Here is a 23672-nt window from a genome sequence, read left to right as displayed (position 1 = left end):
ATACAGTGACAATTAGAGTTTTAATAACTGTGACTTCGCATTAACAAAGTGAAGCCGGTACAAGCCTCGCACCGTGAGTGCGGAACTTATCCTTACTCGAGTGACACGAAACTACAGCGCGGAACCAGCTTACACTGTCGCCGCCCATGGATTGGCGATTCTAATATCTCCACACAACTCCTCTACTCGGCCGACAAGACCATTACGGCCGAAGAAACCATCAGTGATGAGTGCCCCGTCATAACTGTCGACGACGACCTGAGCTTCCCTCCTGGGGACCAGCCCGACGCTCGGACCGGTGAAGCAAATTACTGTGTTAACTACATCCAAGGTTTCCAAGATGAATTCAAACTTGCTTCAGGTAAGTCTGTCTTCAAACGAAAACAAACAGACTCAGGCATCTCGCACAACGAGGCCCCAACGAACAAAAACCGCTTTTATCTCCTCTTTGACAATGAGCATCGCCCCGAAGCGACGCATGCACGTCCCGGAACCTCGAAATCTGCTGACACGGCCAATCCACCGTTAGTTAAAGATAAGAATAGAATTAGCTTTCTCCCTTCGATTTTCTTGTATGGATTGACTGCCAGGGCACTGGGCCTTGTAATCAAGGACATAGACAAAAATGCCACATTTGAAATTACCAACCTACCGGCCGACAGGCTCAAAGTCCGGCTCACTTGTCCCAATATCCATAAGAAACGTCTATTTCACCGGTTACGGAACAGATGCAACGCTGACTACCGTCTCCTCTCCGAGACTCAACACACGAGTCCCTCAGGGATCTATTCTAGGCCTCAAACTTGTTAACATCTTCCTCCACGATATTCCCCTCCCTCCCGTAAACTTATCCCCCACGACAACGGCAACTCACCCTTTTCCCCCAACGACAATGGTCCTCCCGCGTCAGGAGCAATCCTCTTCGCTTATGACACCATCCTATATGCGAGCGGTCTCAGGCCCTCAATAGCCTTCCTCTCTCTCAATATCCTAACCAATAGGTTCATCATTTATTTCAATCGGTGGGCCCTCACCGTTAATTCCCTTAAGTCTGAGGTTATTTGCTTCAGAAACCCCAGTGGGAAGTGTCCTGGCGCACAATGCCAGAAAGCAAAAACCTGTATTTACGCATCACTAACCACACCCTCAAGTCGAAATCAAACATTAAATACCTGGGAATCTCCCTCAACAACAAACTCAAATCCAACCCTCACGTCAGATCTGCTATTGCCAATGTCTCTAAGGCCTCAGCTACCTTAAAAAACCTATTAAATTAAGGTCACCCCTTTTACTAATTAGGCTCCACAATACATGCCCCGTCATCCCATAATTCTCTTTAATCCTCCTGCCTTGGGTCACTGTCCTTGCACAGGTCCAAATCGAGTAAAAGGTAACCCTTTCTCAGAATGCTACCTCCATTGAGAAAGGACTGCGCTTTACTCCAATTCTATCGATCAATCCTGTCCACCGGTGCCTAAAAACTCCCTTTTTCCCGTTTTCCAGTACGGAGTACTATTTTGTGTTATGTTTGTTTAGTTGTAAGTTATAAATTATTCTTAGGTTTAAGCACTTCATAGGTCAAATGAGCACTGACATGCACCATCTTTTCACTTTATAACATATAACCGGCTAGGCCGGATATTTCCATAGGTTAGCGTTACATACTTAATTAATCACGCTTGAGCTTTTAAGTTATTATTGTTTTCGTACCGCAAATTTTCTTTGCTCAATAAATAAATCTGAAATCTGAACGACTTCGATCGCGCTCGCCGTCCGTGCACACTACGAGGCTCGCGAGTGATGAGTCGCATCTCAAATGAAATGTATGTTTCTGAACATAAAATTACATAAAAAGAATTTTGAGTGCCGGTATTTTAGCGTTATTTTTTTGGAAATTATTGCGCGCGGCTGAGCAAATTTCGAGCATTGTATGTTTACAAATGCTCAGCGTTCTTAGTCTAGAAGCAGTTTCCCGCCTAAAATTGAAATTTTTAACGGCTCTTGAACATCGCGTTGCTTTATTACACACTGAATGGTTTCCCATTGGTAATACTAGATTCAATATTTTTTTCTGTCATTTGTCAACATCTAAACTACAGTTCAATGCTGTGGGAATGAGTTCCACATACAATTCCCTACACACACCATTCAAGCTCTTGGTCTGTCACAATACGAAAAAGCGACAGTTGTGCGAAAGTGTGCGTCCACACACGGTAAAACGGAATGGCGTCGACAACCGAAATACAAATTGTAAATATTCCGAATTTGGAGAAAATTCAGAGTTTCCTAAATGATTCCGCCTATAAGGAAGTGCTCGAGAATAGTGAAAACTTCAATACGCGGTTGTGTATCGAACGCCGCCTGCGGATGCCGTTCATTGATCCGCAAACGGGAGTTGCACAGAATCACTGCGCTTTGTTTATGAAGAGACAACAACGAATGCCTGGTTTTCGTGACGGGCAAATCTACACGTACCCTTCAACGCGGTGGCGGAAGCCCAAACGGCAGTATCTATTGCAGCATCATAATTACAGGCCCTACAGCTACCGAGAAACCCAAGTCGAGGCGACAGGTAAGCGGCCCCTCGCTGGCAGTGTTCAAGCTTTGTTTACATTTAGGGGAAACGAACGTTTTGTGCGTTCTATGTGGCAATGAGCAAGTAACAAAGTGTGTTATGCGATCGTCTGCTTGTAAATGTAGCGGGCGGCAATTTCCTGGGATTTCACAGTGACTCATGCAGCGAGAAATTAGCACCAGAGAAAAACAGACGGCCCCACGAGGAGTGACTGATTCCGTGTATTGTCCGTTGTCAGAGCGGAATTGAAGTTGTTTATGCGACGTTTTGCGATCCATTCCGGCCCATTGTGATGCACTGAAGTGCTTCCGTGAAGGCCATTTTGCGCAATTTCTTGCGTTTCCACCATACCTCCAGTTTCCCATGACCAAGGATGGCTACGTGCGCCAAGTTTTTCTTCGCTTATTGTCTGTGACCTTGTAGGCATCAACCAACCACGAATCTCTCGAACTGGCCCTTGTCTTTCAAGTTGCTTCGTCGGCGAGCACGCTGTGTTTTTGTAGCCCGCCTGGTTGGAACAAGTTTCGCGCCAAAAAATGATCACCTTTCTCTTCACGTCGCATGCGAAGTTAAAGCACGTACGACTGGTTCGCTCCAGCGATCAAATCAATCTTAAAGTTACGATTGATTGTGGCGAGCAAGATATTTGTTGAGGAACTGACGGGGTTCGGGCTGAATGGAAATTGGATTGTTCTTGCAGGTTGAGGCTATTTGACGATGGCCTTATCATATTTCCCATTTGGTCTGGTTGAGATAGCCCAATTAGAGACATTAGCTGGCAATCTGGTCTAGAGTTCTGATCCGTTTGTTCCCAATTATCGCCATTCTACACTATCTCGAGTCAATTTATTGCAAAGAGATTTTGAACACCTCTCCCAGAACGTGTGAGGTCTACTAATTATTCCAGAAAGTCCGTAAATCGAATGCACTTAAGTCCAAGTTTCGTACAGTTTGTACTCTTCCGCAATAATGCTCAACTTCTGGGTACAAGAACACAAATCATCCCTCATTGTGAGAGCATACAGAATACGGACAGGATTTTGATTGTAACATTAAGGAGCATCGGGATTGTGCAGTGCTATGCACCAACGGGGATTACCGTTATAGAGAAGGATGCGTTCCATAAGCAACATTCGACAAGGTCAGTTGTGTTTTGGCTAAACTGCTGTGAACACCTAATCAGATGGGCCATGTCACGTTCAGCAGCAGATGTAGTCGAACGAAAGCAGTGTTGTCGCTTACATTCGTTTGCGTATCCCTACTGCATGTGCTGGCAGGGAAATGGAGCATTGGCCCACCTAAATGAAATTCGGGCAATCATCCCGATCTGAATGTCGTCTAGCAATATTAAAACTATCTTGTTGCGCAAACGACACAGGCACTCGAAACGTGTTTTTATATGTCTCCGACGACTCAAAAGGACGTGACAAGACCAGTCTGAAAAAAGAAATTCCGAAAGCTGCTTCAATTAGCAACGATGTCGCTGTCGCTGTCATACACTTCATCATAAAAAAGTTTGCAGGTGTTCGTAAGTTTTCGATGGTCTCGTGACCCAAAAGTTAACCGAAGGCTTCTCATTCAAGATGGTGAGCAGCTGAAGAGGCGGAAAGTGTTCACAAAGCGGTTCCGAAGTTCTTATCATTCCCATCAACATCCTCAAGCAGAGTAAAGCCGCTCTGGATCCCCTTATACCGATCACGTTATCACTGTTCGGATCATTGTGAAAAAGTATGCGTAGTTCGAGGGTGATTCACAGAACCTTGCCAGGGACCGGCGTAAGTGTTATTGACGCGCTGTCCCGATATTGGTGGTATATTTCCGCTTAATTACAGGAGACGATTTTGGCTCTTTTATTTTTTCTTATTTTTAATATAAACTTGTTGGTATATCATCATCATCATCAACGGCGCAACAACCGGTATCCGGTCTAGGCCTGCCTTAATAAGGAACTCCAGACATCCCGGTTTTGCGCCGAGGTCTGATATCTGGTTTGATATCCCTAAAAGCTGTCTGGCGTCCTGGCCTACGCCATCGCTCCATCTTAGGCAGGGTCTGCCTCGTCTTCTTTTTCTACCATAGATATTGCCCTTATAGACTTTCCGGGTGGGATCATCCATACGGATTAAGTGATCCGCCCACCGTAACCTATTGAGCCGGATTTTATCCACAACCGGACGGTCATGGTATCGCTCATAGATTTCGTCATTGTGTAGGCTACGGAATCGTCCATCCTCATGTAGGGGGCCAAAAATTCTTCGGAGGATTCTTCTCTCGAACGCGGCCAAGAGTTCGCAATTTTTCTTGCTAAGAACCCAAGTTTCCGAGGAATACATGAGGACTGGCAATATCATTGTCTCGTACAGTAAGAGCTTTGACCCTATGGTGAGACGTTTCGAGCGGAACAGTCTTTGTAAGCTGAAATAGGCTCTGTTGGTTGACAACAACCGTGCGCGGATTTTATCATCGTAGTGGTTATCGGTTGTGATTTTCGACCCTAGATAGGAGATATTGTCAACGGTCTCAAAGTTGTATTCTCCTATCCTTATTCTTCTTCGTGTTTGACCAGTGCGGTTTGATGTTGTTGGTTGATTCGTCTTCAGTGCTGACGTTGCCACCATATATTTTGTCTTGCCTTCATTGATGTGCAGCCCCAGATCTCGCCTCAATCGCCGCCTGCTCGATCTGGATGAAGGCAGTTTGTACGTCTCGGGTGGTTCTTCCCATGATGTCGATATCGTCAACATAGGCCAGTAATTGGGTGAACTTGAAAAGAATCGTACCTCTTGCATTTACCTCAGCATCACGGATCACTTTCTCGAGGGCCAGGTTAGAGAGGACGCATGATAGCGCATCCCCTTGTCGTAGACCGTTGTTGATGTCGAATGGTCTTGAGAGTGATCCTGCTGCTTTTATCTGGCCTCGCAATTTTTTTTTGGTTAGGGTCAGCCTGGTCAGTCTGGTCAGTCTTATTAATTTCGTCGGAATACCGAATTCTCTCATGGCCGTGTACAGTTTTACCCTGGCTATGCCATCATAGGCGGCTTTAAAGTCGATGAACAGATGGGGCAACTGTTGTCCATATTCCAACAGTTTTTCCATCGCTTGCCGCAGAGAGAAAATTTGATCTGTTGCTGATTTGCCTGGAGTGAAGCCTCTTTGGTATGGGCCAATGATGTTCTGGGCGTATGGGGCTATCCGGCCTAGCAAGATAGTGGAGAATATCTTATAGATGGTACTCAGCAACGTGATACCTCTATAATTGCTGCACTGTGTGATATCTCCCTTTTTATGTTTGAGACAGATAATGCCTCGTTGCCAATCGTCAGGCATTGATTCGCTGTCCCATACCTTGAGCACAAGTTGATGAACCACTTGGTGTAACTGGTCGCCTCCATATTTAACCAATTCGGCTGTAATTCCATCGGCTCCTGGTATATATTCCATCCAATTGGCAAAAATCCAAACGCCCCCAAACAGCAGGCCGTCACTTTCAAAATTTTTGGTATGTGACACTGAAATTTGGGGGATAACCTATCGGAAAGCTAGTTTAGTTAGACGGGGGAGCTTCGCAGGCTTCTTCGCCGAAGAAACTGTTATCTTCCTTACATTCGCTACATACAGCCGATAGGGAGCAGTGTTCCGTTAATAGTCCTATCAGTGGTTTCATGTCCCACTTCTTAGGGGACAATAAAAATGACGTTTTAGAGGCCACATTCTCGATTTGATTGCGCGATTCCTTTCAATTTCATCCTTCAAAGCAAACTTGACAGTGGTTGGCCGGATGTCAAATGCTAACTCTGGCACCACCATTATGGATCCAGATTTTTGGCGAGCCAGTCTGCAATGTTCAAGTGTCCTGGCACTCATATGAGGAATATTTCGTTCGACCAAGATTCAGCACCAATTGGTGACAACTCCACATAAACTGGTTTCATATGTTGTAATTACTTAATGCTGATAACGCGGCCCGGTTGTCGGAATAATGTGACCAGTGGGATCGGAGGTGATATTTGCAACGGAACCTCTGATTGTGCGCCAGTAGCTTCCTGCTATTAGCAAAGCTCAGTCTCGGTTACCAGACGGTGCATGCGCACATCAAAATGGGCTTTATTATGAATATCTACAATCCGTTGCGGTGATAGTCTCCATGTTTGGTCTGTCGCAATCCTACATCGAAGAAGACTATGTACAGGAGGAGCGAATCCAGCGGCAAAGGGGTACGGAATGTCATTGTTTATGTTTCGAGTAGGACGTGATAGCTAACTGGCCCATAACCCATGTGGTTAATGTATCGGTGTGTCGATAGCGCTTAGCTGGTTTTCTTGTCCCAATGCATTGCATCATATACACGGCACCAACACCAGACCTTATGTGCGGATTTTTCCTCTCGCATTTACCGTCGCGTTTGAGGATGCACAATGATTTAACTCCACTATATACTTTCGAACATTGCGTTGGGAGTTGAATCTCCTGTATACAATCTTCTTGCCTACAGCACCAGAACAATGTGCAAAATTTCTGATTTTGTTCCTGAGTATAATACAGTTGAATACTTGACTGTTTGTATCAGTTGGATTCCCACCCTTACTAAGGTGGGTAGCGTTCACTGCGGGTCTCTTACCGAGGCACTAACTTTTAATTATCGGCAGAGTTACATTCAAGCGGTCACATATTATGTCCGCAAAATTCTTCTTCTGTTTCTCAAAAGGCTAAGTCCTTTTCACGAACGGGGTCAACTGGTCGTGGTCGGTTGCGCCATTTTGTTTTATCGAAAGGCTGATTTAGATGCAGTCGCAGCATCTATTCGAATGTGATCACGCCACTAGTCCAACGAAAGATTTTCGACTCAATACCATAATTTGCTTGGTTGGTCTATCGCGTGACCCGTCATTCACTATAGTGAAATAGCTGCAACTATACCTTATCTATCTCTTTCCTTGATTTCAGTACTTTATTTTTTTTTGTTTTGCTGAGTATGGTACAAAGTATGCTGCCTCAAATCCTACACCTTTTTACTTGAGCTTGTGATCAACATGCTATGTAAATAGCATGTCGGAGTTAAACTTGTCGATAATTATTATATTATATTCTTTCTATTACTAAAGCACGGATGATGCCATCTGGGTCCGCATATTTGTATTTTAAAACGGGTTAAATATTCAGTCAACCAAAGCCAGGGAAGTGCACTGTGCGTTTTCCGCTTTCTAAACGTAGATTACGTTCTCTGGCTAGAGTAGACGAGGTCGCCTGAAGCAAGTTATGCCTCTTCGCAAAAGCCTCTCCATGATGATCTTTGCATCGATTCCACCCAACAACTAAAATCTACTTCAGAGCTCTGTTTTAGAGTATCGTTGTCATTCTCCTCTGTTGTTCTAAATTAGAGTTCCACCATGGTGTTTTACCATCTTTGGCGTATGACTTATTCTATTTCAGGGATCGTAACTCGGGCGCCCAGTTCTGTTTGTACATCGCACAAGGAAGCGGTTGGAGGAGAATCCATGTGAACTTATCCATGGATTTTTGGAATTTTTTTGTTATTTGCATATCAATGTCAATTGCTCACAGGGAGATATGTATGCATATGTATGTGCTAATAAAGCTTGCGGGTAGTAACCGATATAATAGGCATGTGTGTACCTGGTTACGTAACATATATATGTATACTTTCATGCACCGAGTAGAGTGAAAATGCGTGAAGATGCGTCAGATCAATTTAGATGCGCATAAATATATCTTATCATCCTTTTACACAGAAAACGTGATGTGTGCTCTTCCCTCGATCTCCAAGACTCTCGAAAAGTACGTAAAAGATTGCTTCTCATATTGTTTTGGAAGTTTTGTCAAGTACGGATTTCAATCGAAGCGTTCAACTGTTCCTAACTTGGTAGAGTTCATTAACTTTGTCACAAATTCTCTGAACGATAGAAAAGAAAAAAGCCTTTAATCCCGTTAACTATTCTGTACTTCTCAATAAACTCCGACCGCTTTCCATCAACCCTTCTCTTCTGGTTGAGATCGTACCTAAGTGGCAGGTTTTATACATTCATTTCAATGGTTCTGCCACTAGTCCTCCTTTATTCGGATCCCCCCAGGATTCTGTTCTTGGCTCTTTTTCATTTTCGTTCTTCATAACTGAATTTTCCTTTCTAATTTACTTGTTTCTCTTATGATCTATCTATCTATCTTTCCTATATTTACATGCTCACGATCCAAAACTTCTTTCTGTCGTTGATTCCCCTTCTGAATCAAGCTAGCCTTCTGGCTGGCATGCTTTTACGTTAGAGTATACGTGAAAGGGGATTTACATTTTTTTTCACAGAATATAATCATGTTGGGTATCAAACGAAAGGGCTCAATTAGTACTTTTCGAAAATGATTATTTTTGGCAGCATATGACTTTATTTAAGAAATTTATCTGAAAACCCCCTTTAAGTTCATGTAGAAGTACACAAGTGGCCCCAGTATCAGTGATAATATAGGACACAAGTTTAGATAGTTTGAAAGCAATCCAACCATTACTAATAAAGTCACAGAGGGCCAAAGTTCTGTGTTCCACGTGAATTTATTGTGCTCCAAGGCATGTTTGACGTCATCATCATATAAAGTAAACTCTATTCACACGTTATCTACTGGCGGGTCACACTAATTTGAGTTATAAATCGCTCCGCTCTTCAATAGATGCCGGACTCAGTTATATTAGTTGAAACCAATCTAAGCCCAAACCTGGCCTTTTCGAACAAAAATTCATACCCTTTTTGAATTAAACAAAAATAGAGCAAAATACTATTTGTAGCAGGTTTCGGAGACGTTGTTCCTCAGGGTGGAGGAATGAAGCAGCGTCTGATCGCCTCCACCATGCTATCGAAACACAAAAATGGTATTGGTACATGCAGTAAAGTCGAAATATTTAGGTGTATACTAACAATTTAGGTAGGTATTTGCGTACATACAAATGTACATATTAGTATGTGCTAATAGGCAATATTTCTTTAAGATGAGCATAATAGTTGATGTCTCCAATATGTACATGTATCTGAAAGTTTAGAAATATGTGAAGGAATATTTTCAATTTGTAGCTATCTTCGAAAAGAGAAACTTACGTAGAAAGTTTCTCACATAAGGTGAACACCAAACCTTCATACCTGAGACGCCCAGCTAAAATCATTACATCTTTATTTTTTTGATGAAAAATTTTGAAGGAAAGAAAATGTAAGCTATTTAAATCTTATTACCTTTTGTGCTTTTATTATCAAAAACAAAACTGTCATATTTCAACAGTCGACTACATATTTTCAATATGGTTAAGGTCCAGCTGTTTGAAGGCCACTAAAAGAATCTTATTCGCAATTCATACTTGAACTTTTTTTTAGGTAGAATGAGTAAGTTAGAAAAACGTTTGTTGCATTATCATCAAGGATAACTTACATATTCCGCTCGATGTCAAGGCGCTAAATCGTATTGCGGCAACATATCTATATCTGAGCATTCTGCTGATAACTCCTGGACTATTGGTATAACTCCTGTTATTAATGTTTTGTAATTTTCAGCATTCACAGAACCTTCCAGCATCAACATGGCTCCAACTCCCCGATTGATAATATCTCTTTAGGTCATAACATACGGCCAATATTTGGCAGTGTTTTGAGCACATATACCATAAGTTTCATTTCTGCATCTACCTCTCTGGCTACCACTCACTCATCCGAAAAATTAACCTTCCTCGAATCATCCAATGTTCAAGATTCACGGTTTTCACTCCATTGTCGCCTGGCTGACCTCTTATAGGTGAAATCTTTTACTTTAGGAACACAGTGTAGATTCTACCTGGGCCAGGCAATTTATACGGTTCAAATGAGTGTAACACTCATTTCACCTTATTCAGCATCATGACCAAGTTCGTAATTTCCCAGTTGCCTTTATTGGTTCTTTTCAGTATCACTGTTTCATTCAACTAGATCTCATCTTTTATTCCTATATCTGAGTATCGAAAGTTCTACTCTAGAAAGAAGTCCCAAGAGGTAATACTTTTAAAGTGGTTCCATTTCCGCACAGTACCTCATCTACCAGTCGTTCGTGGTTTTGAGGATCTCCTTATTATGCTGGCTAAGAATTTGGTTCTATTTCTCTTACCTTCCTGTCGTCTTTGCCCTATTGAACAATTGACGTGTTATCTGTGTTATCTGTCTGTCGCCAACTATACTTAGTGTGCGGGCTTGTTGTCAGCTTGCAACTTCTCTCATACGAGGTGGCTCTTGCCTTGTTGAACTTGTCTAGGGTCATGTCTAATTTTTGTCTGGTATTGCAATTCTTTCAATTGCCAAGTTTAGATTGTGACACTTTTAACTTGTGTTTCGTTGGTTCCGATAAACATCCTCTGGATTGGTGGTACTGCTGATTTGCATTCGAATGTATTGTCTTTGATCTGATAGCAAATGCTCATAAGACGCATGAGAGAAAGTAATGTCAATTACTTTTTTTCGTTGCCTAGTGCCCAAATCTGTTCTGTATCCTTATTATATATTGTGAAATAATATTGACTGTGTGCATAAATTTTTCGACTTTTTTGCTTCCCACCAAACACAAAATTAGACCTTCTGTTCAGGGGAGTTGTACTGCATCCACAATAAGACCTTATGAGGCTTTTCGTCCTGCTTGTAAATGATTTGATAAATTAAAAAATAATTATTCAGGCGGTCTTAAATATTCCTGATGGATAACTGCGAGGAATCTAAGAATCAAATTCCACAACATAATTCATTGATCGCTTTCTTCTTTCTATGATGCCGCGGCGTATGTTGGACCTTTGTAATAGTCCATCAACAGTTAATTGATTCTCCTGTTCAAATGCCACCAAAAATTCGTTGCTTTCAAGTCATGGGAAAACCGAACAAGTTTATGTACACAACAGATATTTAATACCAAATTCATAAAGGTACTCACTCCTGTTGTTTTTGTTGCTTCACTCCGCCGCGTGATGTGCATTTATATTTGTCAACAATTATTTGAAGGGTATGCTTCGTAATAACTGATCAAGTCCTCTATTTTTGCGGGAGTGCGGAAAATAGACGCTTGCCGCTGGATTGTCCCGCACATCCGCCCATGTTTTCCTAATTGATGTTTTCACCAAATCACTAGAAATAAAAACATTTAGTGGTAGTATTTGAATTTCGGATTTGGCGAATATTCATATCCTAGCATTCCCAGAGGACTCTCTGGCCTCGCGAATTTGCAGAATTGTGCCGTTCCATGAGTTGACGTGCGTAATAGGGCCTTGCAGTCAATCGTTATCCCGCTGATTTGTGCATGTCTTAACCAAGACGCTTCTTTCTAAATAGCTATTCCTGAATTTAACTGCAGTGGAGGGTTGGTACCTTTATACTTCATAGAGAATAGCCCTTTGTATTGTCTTCTTTTGTTCATTGGTCAGTTTTTCTGCCAGATTTATTCTAGCCCCATTGAAGATTTACACCGGCGCTGCATATCGTCAGATCTTACCTCAGTTACAGGAAACAATAAAGATAGGGGAGTACAACTCTGAAACCGTTGAAAATTTTTCCTATCTAAGATCGAAAATCACATATAATGGTAACCAACGGAACGCTGGAAATATCTCATTATAGCGTCAAAGTTCCTACTGTGCAAGACAATGATCTTGCCAGCCCGCATGTATTCCTCGGAGGCTTAGGTTCTTAGGAAGAAGAATTGTGAGCTCTTAGTCGCGTTCGAGATAGGAATACTCGAATTTTTGATTTTTTGGTTTCTTTTGATCTTCTGGAGGATGAACAATTTCGTAACCTATATCCACCGTTTGGTTGCCGATAAAACTTGGTTCAATAAATTGCGGTGGGCCGGCTACTTAATCCAATTGGATGAAGGTAATACACTTCGGAGAGTCGATAGGGTTAATATCTATGGTAGAAAAAGAAGACGTGACAAGTCTGTCTCAAATTGAACGATTTGGAAGACCTCGGCGAAAAACCGGGATGTTTCAAGTTCATTATTAAGACAGGCCTAGATTGAAGAGCGGTTGCTGCGTCGTTGATGATCTTCAGTCTGACTCTGCTTGCCTCCTCTAAATACAGAGTCTTTTGGCCAAGGTCCATAATTCGGTGAGAGCAAACAAATATCATCAGTTTAATCGAGATGTTTGAAGATTGATGATATAGTCCATTGGACGCCTTCTAGCAACAGTAGGAAGTCATCGATTACAAGAAGATGGGGTATGAGAGTGTGGACCCCACGAATTCATCTGAGATTATGTAAACATTTGGTGATTTTAAGCTGTCATATATTACTCTAATAACAGCTATTAGTTTCTTCGGAATGCCACTTTTACATATATGGTATACACCCTGTTGATGCTGTCGAATGCCTGTCTTAAAATCGATGAGCAGGTTAAACGGAGATCTCCACACACTACTCCCCAATGATCCGAAGATTGTTAGTTTGATCAGTTGCTCTTTTATGTGTTCCAGGATTATTTGAGTCATTTTTTTACAACAGCAAGAAGCAGGCAAATACCTCTCCAGGTGTTGCACTCAAGACGGGAATCCTTCCTCAGTCTTAACAATCTTAGCAGTCATCCACTACCTGGGAAACATCTCAGATTAGCAGGATTTACGACTGAGTGAATGTGCTGAGACTACGGGGGCTGCAAACAATGATTTCTCGGGGGGATTGTCAAGACCGGCGATTTCACTCCGTTTGAGTGCATCAAATCATTAATCAAATCCAAATCAACCACTACCAAACAGGAAATAAAATCGTCTCATTATTTACATTTAAGCTAATCGCTAGAAACAGTATAAGCATACATACATAACATTTAAAAAAAAATCACTATCCGTCAAATTAAATTAACGTTTTGATAAATTAAATTTACTATCTAGCAAATGAAGTTAACTATCCAACAAATGAAAATAACTCTTTATCAAAACAAATTAACCATTTTCAACGCAATTTAACACGGGGATAGGGGAATGTCGACAGAAAAAGCTGACGGACGATGTTTTACACGATGAAGCGTGCGTGGAGAAGAACTTTCCAATTTTCTTTAAGGCTATTACGCGTCAACTTTTTTTAAAAGGCTTCAGTGTGTCGATGGTGAACACTGGATTGGCTAAACTCGGCACCTTCAAGCTTGCTCACTCTGAGTTAGATAAGGTTAACGCTCCACGTTTTATTGAACTCAGAAAAAGAGTGTGCGTTCGAGGTGTTGAGAAGATGCCAGGTAAAGTGACAGAAAATTATCTTCACTGACGAGTGTGGATTCAATTTACGCCTTCGGCGTCGTTAGGTTCGATCAAAAAAGATCACTCAGGCCAGATTAATACTGCCGACAGCACAGGGACGCAATGTCACGCTCATTGTCGCGATGACTAGCTAGTTCATTCCATAGTTCAATGCCACCTGCAATGGCGAACGTTTGACTGCTTCGTCAATTAATGGAAGAGCGTGGTCCTTCGTGGCAGGGGACATTGGTATAATTGATAACGGATTGATAACATCCGCCCGTATTGACTTGTCTTGAAAATGGTTACATTTGAAATTATTTTCATTTGTTAAAGCGTTAATTTCATTTGTTAAAGAGTTAATTTCATTTGCTAAGTGATTAACTTGATTTGTTAAATAGTTAATTTCATTTATCAAAGCGTTAATTTAATGAGTAGTGAATTTGTCTTGTATATTTGGTATATTTAGTTTGGAAACATACGAAACAGTATTTTTAATCACCTCCCTACAAAATTACTTTGTTATAGCTATTATTCAATGTCTAGTTACGAATCCTTATTTGAAAGCCTCGAGATTGCACCCAGATCAGGCATTCGATAGAGCCAAATGGCGAAGCCGATCAGGACGAGCCGACCCCGCTTGTGAACGGGACAAAGGCTGAAGAAAAAGAAGAGTTACGAATCCTTATTTGTCAGTAAAGAGCTGCAGCTGCATTGCGCCCCAAAGCCATGGATATTGATGGTTGGCTTGGATCAATTTTCGATTTTTCGATTATTTTTTTTTTTTATCATTATGGAAATGAATCTATTGTTCGCTTCCGGTAATAATTCGATAGAGAAGCAACTCCTGTTTGTGTTTTTAATGCAAAATTTGACATTTTACATGTTTCTTCTATTTATATGTATCTGTCCGGATAGCTGAGTGGTTAGAGCACAAGGCTGTCGTGCGGAAGGTCGTGGTTCAAATCTCACTGGTGGCAGTGGAATTTGTATCGTGATTTGATGTCGGATACCAGTCGACTCAGCTGTGAATGAGTACCTGAGTCAAATCAGGGTAATAATCTCGCGCGAGCGCAATGCTGACCACATGGCCTCCTACAGTGTACTGTAGTGTATCGTTATGGTCTTGAATGAAGCACTCTAACACGCTTCAAGACCCTGATCCAATATGGATTGTTGCGCCAACGACTATTATTATTATATGTATGTAGGGAAGGGTGATATCAAGTAGAAACAACGCTACCAAGTTTGGCAAATTGATCAATGCTCTCCATGTTTTGCCTGTTAATGCAAATAAGAAAAGTGCGATGACCAGCCAGATTGGTAATCTTGGTTTTGTTCGTATTAATCTTTAGTCCAAATCTACTTACCGGATCCGGACTGATTTGGTCAAGGTTTATTAATCTGTGAGAGAGCAAAGAGTTGTCATCAGTTTCTCGAAATCGATGAAGAGCAAGTTAAGTGGAGATCTGAACTTCGAACACTGCTCCAAAATGATCCGGAGAGTGTTGATGTGGTGGGCGAAGAAGAATCCACAGCTGAACTCAGCCTGCTCCCTGCAGATTAGATGTTCTCTAATGCGTTCCACGATAATTTTGGCTACAATCTTTGCGACGATAGGGAGTAAGCATCAAGACGAGGGCTTTTCTTCTTTCCAATTACTGGGAAAGGTCTTAGATTCCGAAGATTTATACTTCTTACTGCAGGAGTTTAATGGAGCAGTTCCACAGGGAGATAATCAAGTCCAACGGCTTTGTCCTGATTGAGTACATTGATGGGCGAAATAATTTTTTTTTTTGGAGGAGTCGGTATCCGCGTATTAAGGTTGACCATTTCATTCACAAGAAGTGGGATTTGAGAACCATTGTGAAATATTCCGCTACTCGTGATTGTGGGTGAGGAATCGACAGTTAACGTCATTTGCAGGACCATCGAAAGATTTCCGACCAATTGCAATTTTTTTCATGATGCGGAATACAGTGGCGAAATTATTATTATTTCAACATATTCCTTTTGTCACGGCGCACGCTATGCTTTTTTTATCGAGATTTGCCACCGTAACTCTAGCGCATCTCGTTGGTCCTCACTTGCAGTTGCCTATAAGCCTTGTTTTTCGCTCCTTTACTTTCTCCCAAGTCCTGCGGTGATCCAGATCTTGTGACGCCCTCTTGGAAAATGGCCAAAAAGTTAATTTGCGCCGGAAAAAAGAGTTCTTTTCATGGCGGCTGAACACACATCAATATTCTCTGATAAGTTGTTCCAGATATCTAATTTTCTAATCGTGATCTGGTCGAACTAATAGGATATACATTGCCAGTCAGCACACCCTGTGGCAGACTCTGTGCTTGAACAATTTGCCGCGAATGACGAGCCGGTTGAACTTGCGGAAATCGCCAACCGAGCGTGGTGTTATTAGAACGCATCTTCGCATTTATATCACCCATCACGATCGTAATATCAGCTTTACGAAGTCTCTCCTGAACTACGTTAAGTTGCTCATTAAAAATTAGAATAAGCGAGCATTCTGAGACGTCTCAATGCCGTTGTCGATAAGCGTTCACACATTCCAGAATCTAATGGTAAACCGTGGAAAGTGAAAAGTCATAGCCAAAAAATCAGTTCGGCTCCGGGCGTAGTAGCCGTTTCCGAAGCGTAGTTAATTTCGAGCGTTGTAGATTGATAGCCCCCAAATCCCTTAGTCGTTTTTTACGACAAGCAGAGAATATTTTTCGTTAATACGATTAGTTAATAGTTAACACAATTAGTTCGAATGGAGTTGGCCCCACCTATACTATCTGAGACGCCAATTATAGTGAATCTACCCTCCTCGCAGCCGGGTTTGGGACCGTCTATGACGGAGTTTCTTCTTTCTGAGTCCTTCCCATGGCATGCAAACTTTTGGAAATGGTTCTTTGATCAACTTCTAATGCTCCTGCAAGCTACTATTGCATTGTATTTGCTCGCCGTTCGCATCGAAATTGCTTTCCTTAAATCATTGCTTTAAAAACATTTTCCCTGTTCTGGGTTCTTAGGTGAACTAAATGCTTATTCGTTTTTCAATGAAATTTTCAACGTTATTATATTACAATTAATATTTTATAGAGAATAGTTTAAACACAGAAAAGAAACCTATTTTCCTGTCAATCGTAATTCTATTTTTTTAATATGTTACAGTACCTATAACTGATGGAACTACTGTGAATCCAGCAGTTGACACCGATAGTAAAGATAGTCATCGAAACGATGAGAAAGAGTGGTATTATGATGAAATGGAGTTGAGTCATCATGTAGATAACTTCGAAGAGGATCCTGAATCAGATATGGACTTCGACGAATCATATAGTAGCAAACGTCGCAGAAGAAAAGGTGCAGGTGTATCGAAGAAGACTATCGTAATTCCAGAAGTACCAATAGTTAAACGGGGACGAAGAGGTACGATTCAGTTTGTTTTTAAGTTTTGTAGGAGGATGTTCAAATGAATGAACATATCCGTTGCAGGTCGTAAGAAACAAGTACCGAGTGATGGAGATGGTCGTCGCAGTCGCCCTGGTCCACCATCACTTCCACCAAACACCGGCTCATCCCCGCTTAATAACATTGAAGAACCCCAGATGCCTATTCTAACGCCAGAGCATAAGCTTCCAGCAGATGAGACAGACGTTGATAGACGAAAGCAGGGGAAATCACGATTGGAGACTGTTAAGGCTGAACCATCGCCGTATTGTGATTTTTGTTTAGGCGATTCTCGTGAAAACAAAAAAACCCTTTTGCCAGAAGAACTTGTATCCTGTTCGGATTGTGGTCGATCGGGTCATCCATCATGCTTACAATTTACCCCTAACATGAATATTTCTGTGAAACGATATCGATGGCAGTGTATCGAATGTAAATATTGTTCAATATGCGGAACATCAGATAATGACGATCAACTGCTCTTCTGTGATGATTGCGATCGAGGTTATCATATGTATTGCTTATCGCCACCGCTAACAGTACCACCGGAAGGTTCGTGGAGTTGTAAACTCTGTATTGAAGAATTTCATAGTGACAAAAAGTAAGATGTCTATTTCTTTAATGATCATTTGTTTTCCTTTTGTTAATTTTATTTTATAAAATGTAAATGAAATTAGGGTTTTTTAATTGAGTGTAGCTCCTGCAAAATATCCGCAATTGCACAGTTTTGTGAGGCATCTCTTGTATGCTAAACTTTAAACTGATAATTTTGACACCTTCGTTTTTATTTGTACCTGACTAACAGTTTTCACTTGTAAAACAGATAAATTCGATAAACTTAAGTAGTTAATTTTTGCTAGTTTTGAATTTACATACGAACGAATTGCGATTGCATCTCTAGCAGTTTCATCATTAATTGACTGGCATGCATACCATTGAACAATGCACCGGTACGTACGCTTACGAGTTAAGGTTGGGCGCTGTAGGTGAAATTAGCTCTGCAGCTTCGTGTCATTTTCACTTAAATGAGCAACATAAGTGAGATATTGTCCACAAAAATACCATATATATTATTCATTCAAACTTAAATTCAGAATTAAAAGGTGACACTTATCTTATAATAGGATATCCCCTTTCCTTACGTATTGCTTATAACTGGATTTTCACTTTCTGACTTTTTTCTCGAAATACAAATAACCTTAGGACATTTTCATTTTGGCTTTTGTATCATTGTAAAACGCAACTGTTTTAAACATTTTTTCTTTGGACCACAGCAATTAAAAACGTTTTTGACTAAAGAAAGTCGCTGTTAAGAGTCAATTGACATTATTAAATGGTGTAAAAATATGTGTTTCCTGCATTGATTAATACTTGCTACGCTTTCATTCGTGGAAATATTTTTCATATGTCGATATTTCGTGGATCAGTTATCATCCTCCTCGGTGATGCTAAGTTAAGCTGGTGGATGTAATTCGCTCGCTAGAATTTTTTCTTCAGCTTTGGTTAACAACGATTGAGTCGTTCCAACCTCGAATATTAAAGCACTTCTGATATGCCACTAGCCAATTGCGATTGTCCTTCCCAATATTCCAGCTATCGATGCAAGTGATATGGTTGTTAAATGCTGTAGAGTAGTTAAAGTCAGTGTACCGATTGTTCGAAAGATTCTCGTTCGCTGTAGGCAGATGCTTATGTTTGGGATGATTCGCAGTCTGGTTCTATTCAACCGGTCTGGTTTCTTTCCTAAAAAGTATATATTATTTTCCTATTTTTGTTAATTGTCGAAAAAATCAAATATAGGGAATTTCATCGTTTTTGTTAAATATTATCGCTCTCTTGTCAACTTTGGGAAGTGGTAATAAGGCCCAAGCTTCGACAGGACGTTGGAAGGAAGTTATGTTTGTATCGTTCCTGTTTGTTTGGAATATTTCATAATCGACAGCCGTCAAATACCATTAAAGGATTTGTATTGCATGGAACCCGCGTGCCAATTAGGTATCCTGGTTTAACAGTTTCGATGACGACATTTATTTTTATATTACAAACTAGATGGCTCAGCGAATTCCATATCGCAACAGAATCAGTGAATGTTGTGTTAACTTATTTGTTGAGTTAAATGAATTATTTTTTTGCTTTGTAGTCATCACGTGCATGCGATCCAACGCATTTTTGATCAATCGGACCAATGCATGATGTTCATGAAGAAGTTGCTGCAGATCTTAAAGAATTGCTCTTTTCATTGCCGTATTGATTGTTTGGCTTCAAAAATTGATACTCTACGAGTATATTGCCTATTAATAAATCTGGATGAATTTATGCTGTGCGTCTTCAAGAAGTTGCACTGATTCAATTTGGCGGTGATCTGTAAAATCGAAGTCATAGTCTCTCTCAAGCAGAAATTATCTTGTGGGATTGAATCCGCATTCTTTGATAATGTTTGTTCCGAATGAAGCCATTTGGAAATGTTCGTTGTATTTTTGCGTGTTCGATTGAAAATGTCGTGGTTCTGATTTTTCATCACAATGCAATGAATGCAATGAATTAGGTGGCGGAGGCAATAATGGCAATTTCACATTGCCACTGAGCCGCATAATCTAGCCGTTTCTCCGGCGAACTTCAATGGATACTTTCTTTTATTAGTGTCCCTTCTGCGCCAGTGTCAGCGAGTCCGATAAAAGTGACACCATTAATCTTTCATTTGCTAACGATCTTTTTACTGTATTCACACTGTTTAATTCTCGACATTGTGCATTTGTGACCAAATTTATTGCATTTAAAGCATTTTGGTTCTTTGGTTCTATTCGGGCAATCCTTCGATTCATGTCCATCCATTCCACAATTATAACATTTAATTTTGGATGTAGATTTCAATGTTTTAATTTGTTTCAATCTTGTTTCTTTGTTCGCAAACAATTATTTTTTTCTTTCAACTCTCTGAATTCCTGAGCACATTCCAATACCAACTTATGTGCGGTATTATCCACAATGCCTGGATACGTTTCGTACGAATATTCTCTGCAGCTCGCACTCGGGCGTTACTTGCGCTCCTTTAATAATTGAATCACGTCAGCCTATCCACCAAATCAGAAAAATCCTTGTACAGCAGGCGTTTCCTTATTTTCTACGAGTGTGTGTGTGTGTGTGTGTTTGAGGTGGGGGAGAGGCAAAGCCTCTGAGCACTCAGATCTTAGTGGTCCATTGTACTCGATTCCCTCGTCTAACGGAATATCCCGGATTCGTTTATGTAGCGCAGTATTTCCATTAGTGGATGTGATGCTATCCGCTGGGGTTAGAGCACATCAGCACCAAAAATATGATGTCTGATGCGTCCGTAAGCGAGGCACTCACATAGAAAATGTTCCCTGGATTCCGCTTCCTCATTACAGGATGGACACGTATTATCTTGGATAATTCTCATTCTGCACATATACCCAGCTAGTGAATTATGACCAGTCAGAATGCCCACAATACTTCTGTAAGTTCTACTGCTTTTCGACAGGATCAACTTTGCAGTATGTTGGTTTGGTTCTGATAGGAAGAGTTTGGTCTGTCTAGCAAATTACTGGTTCCGGTCCGAGCATGGGGAAAGCCTCTTTTGCTAGCGCATCTGAGATTTCATTTCCCTCTACACCACAATGACCAGGTAACCAGAGTAAATCCACTATATTGAATCTGGAAAGAGAATTCAATCGGTTTCTACATTCCTGAACGATTTTTAAAGTGATCAAAGTACTACTCAACGCCCTCAATGCAGCTTGACTATCGCTACAGATTGCGATGCGCCTGCCCTTCAACCGCTCGGCAATAATCCAGGTTGCAGCCTTTAGGATCGCATACACTTCAGCCTGAAAGACCGTTGTGTATTGTCCGAAAGGAAAAACCTAATTCTCGTTTTTATTCGAGAGGTAGACTCCTGCTCCAGAACCATTTTCTGTCTTTGAGCCATCGGTGTAGAAGACGTCAGTATATCCTGACACGCATTCTTCTGGTTCATCCCAATTATCTCTCCGTTTCAAATTTCAAGTTCATATCTTCTACCAAACAGATGTATGGGGATCTGAGAATCGAAAGACATCGCGAAAACTAGATTCAGTTCTCCCAATTCCTCTTCCAATGCTTTGTATCCCCCACGTCCATTGTTTTCCCATAGATCTAATCGAATTAGTCTATGACCCACTCTCATTGCAGTGCTCTGAATAAACAAATCCAAGGGCTGTAATGTATTCAGAGCTGCGCCGTATGTGATACTCATAGCACCGGTGATACCCAGACACATTTCTTTGCAATGTGGCTAGTTGACAGCGAAAACTCTTCTGTTTTACCTTAACCCACCACACTACGGATGCATAAGCGAACATCGGTCTAATGATAGCAACATATACTACCTGAGGCCTACGTCCCTATCTCAAGGCAAAGGTCCGCCTACACAACCCATAAGCTGTGAGAGCTCGTTTCATCTTTACCTCTACATGTTTGTTCCAAAGAAGCTTCTTGTCTAGAATAACTCCCAGATATTTCACTTCTTCGGAGAGTTGAAGGGTTGTACCCTTCATCTCTGGAAGGCAAAGCCCATTCAGTTTCCTCCTTTTTGTAAATAATACCATTGTGGCTTTAGTTGGATTTACTGAAAGTCCATGTCTGAAACACCAACTGTCAATCAAATCAACGGCGCGTTTTGTATTTCTACACAGAGATCTCGACCAACAGCCCGCCGTGTATTGGCAGATTTTGCAGTTCGCATTGTAGTGAGTTGAAGTGTACGAGTGTACATTTCGTTGTACGCCTGTAAAGTGTTATGCCATAGCGTCGTCGTTCCTGCCTCTGCGAGCGCTCCAACTGCATCGTTCAATCCGATCCCACCGGCAGCTCTCTCTGCTGAAGCCGACAAAAGAACATCAAGGGAACGTGTCTGAAGTGCCGCTTCTTTTCCTGTGGTCTTAGAATTCCATGAATTCAATTTGGATTCCAGCCGACATTTTCATGACTTCTTTATACGATAACATTTTTAAATAGCATTTTCAGGCTTGTTTTTAAAATAGAGCCCCATGGAAATTTAATATCAATGAAAGACATAGCTATTTTCTTCTTTCTTTATTTAAATTGAACAGATACACTGTTCACGGCTGTTCCATGCAACAGTTGGATAGAGAGTGTCCTGTATATTCGTTTTTTTCTACATACGTATATGTGTGTCTGCCTCGACTAATTGATGCTGATATACAATCAACTAAAAACAAGTGAAAATAAGATATCCACATGTTTTGTATTACTCAGATGAGGCCAATTTATTTGAGGAAGTCGTCATACACGTCTTAGAGTGTAACCAATTCATATAAAATACAAAATCCTACATCCTATATTCTTTGTTAATAATAGTTGAATTTCCTTCAAACATCCAATTTTATTTTGTTTCACAGAAAACCTGATTGAAAAAGCAAAACGGGCAAACATCTCTTATCTCTGAATTCTCATCTTGTCCCCATCTAAGTTACAACAATTCGCGAAAAGCGTCTAAACTGTATGATCTCACGAAGTACATTTTATCCAACAAACTATTCCTCAGTATGTTAAGTGTTTTGAGTATTTGATAATCTTAGGCGGTGTGTGTGTGAAATTATCTTTCTATAGCCTTTTCCGGGTTCAAAAACAGGGTTAGCTCGTAATTGGAAATTAATAAATTTAGTAAATGGTTTTCAGCTACAAGGGTTTTAAAGAAATTTTGCAATAGTTGAACAATAACAGTTGCGTCTTATAAGGACGCTGTTATAGTGTTTTTCAGACTTTTGGCTTCAATGTGCTGCTGATATTATCCGATGTTTGAAAATGAAGTCAATTCACACAAAGAAAACAAATTTGACGTTATAACTTTGCTAATGGTAGTAGAATTTATGTTAAACTTAGTGGTACTATGTTTTTTTCTTATGAATTCATCTCAATTCATCTCATGAATTCATCAAAATACAGCTCGCAAAAAAAGCTCAACCCGACGGCATGTCTTACCCACCAAGCCAATTCCCAGATAGCAAACTTGGCTAGTAATGTTATGGAATGATTTGTGGTGTAGGGTTCTATAATAGTATGTGGGTACTTGGTAATGAGTGTATGTACTTGGTAATTCTCTCATGAAAAGTACTAATTTGATGTATTATAACTTTGTTGATTTCAATACGATTTTCGTGAACCCCGCCGACGAGAGGGTTTTCAAGTAAATTTCTAAAATATAGTAATATGCCATTATTGACTTTATGTGAGCAGATATCGGAACGGGATGTATTTTTTTGAGGCTTAGATTTTATGTAGGTACATCATTGTGATTTGTTTCAGATTTTTCGATTGGATAGTTCTGCGAACGAGAGCAGTTTCACTTTTCGAGGTATACCTTTTGAGTCTTCACTCTCCTGTGTCTCACCCAA

At 40.8% G+C, this 23672-nt stretch overlaps 1 protein-coding gene across 5 annotated transcripts in view; it reads left to right on the top strand.

Moving 5' to 3' along the window:
* The first annotated feature begins 2160 nt into the window (after positions 1–2160).
* LOC119652101 (zinc finger protein ubi-d4 B) overlaps positions 2161–23672 on the top strand; it is a 35278-nt gene continuing 13766 nt past the window's right edge. For all 5 annotated transcript variants that reach the window (XR_005249515.1, XR_005249516.1, XR_005249514.1 and 2 more), the window contains exons 1-3: positions 2161–2572; positions 16981–17238; positions 17305–17860. Coding sequence is in view for 2 of the 5 variants with exons in the window: in XM_038056053.1 (XP_037911981.1) it covers positions 2224–2572; positions 16981–17238; positions 17305–17860 (1163 nt within the window). In the remaining 3 variants the exon portion in view is untranslated. The remainder of the gene's footprint in view (positions 2573–16980; positions 17239–17304; positions 17861–23672) is intronic.

This window comes from Hermetia illucens, chromosome 1 (genome assembly GCF_905115235.1).
Source record: "Hermetia illucens chromosome 1, iHerIll2.2.curated.20191125, whole genome shotgun sequence".
NCBI lineage: Eukaryota > Metazoa > Arthropoda > Insecta > Diptera > Stratiomyidae > Hermetia > Hermetia illucens.
The sequence above is the reverse complement of the archived record's forward strand: the minus strand, read 5'-3'. Positions and strand labels throughout refer to the sequence as shown.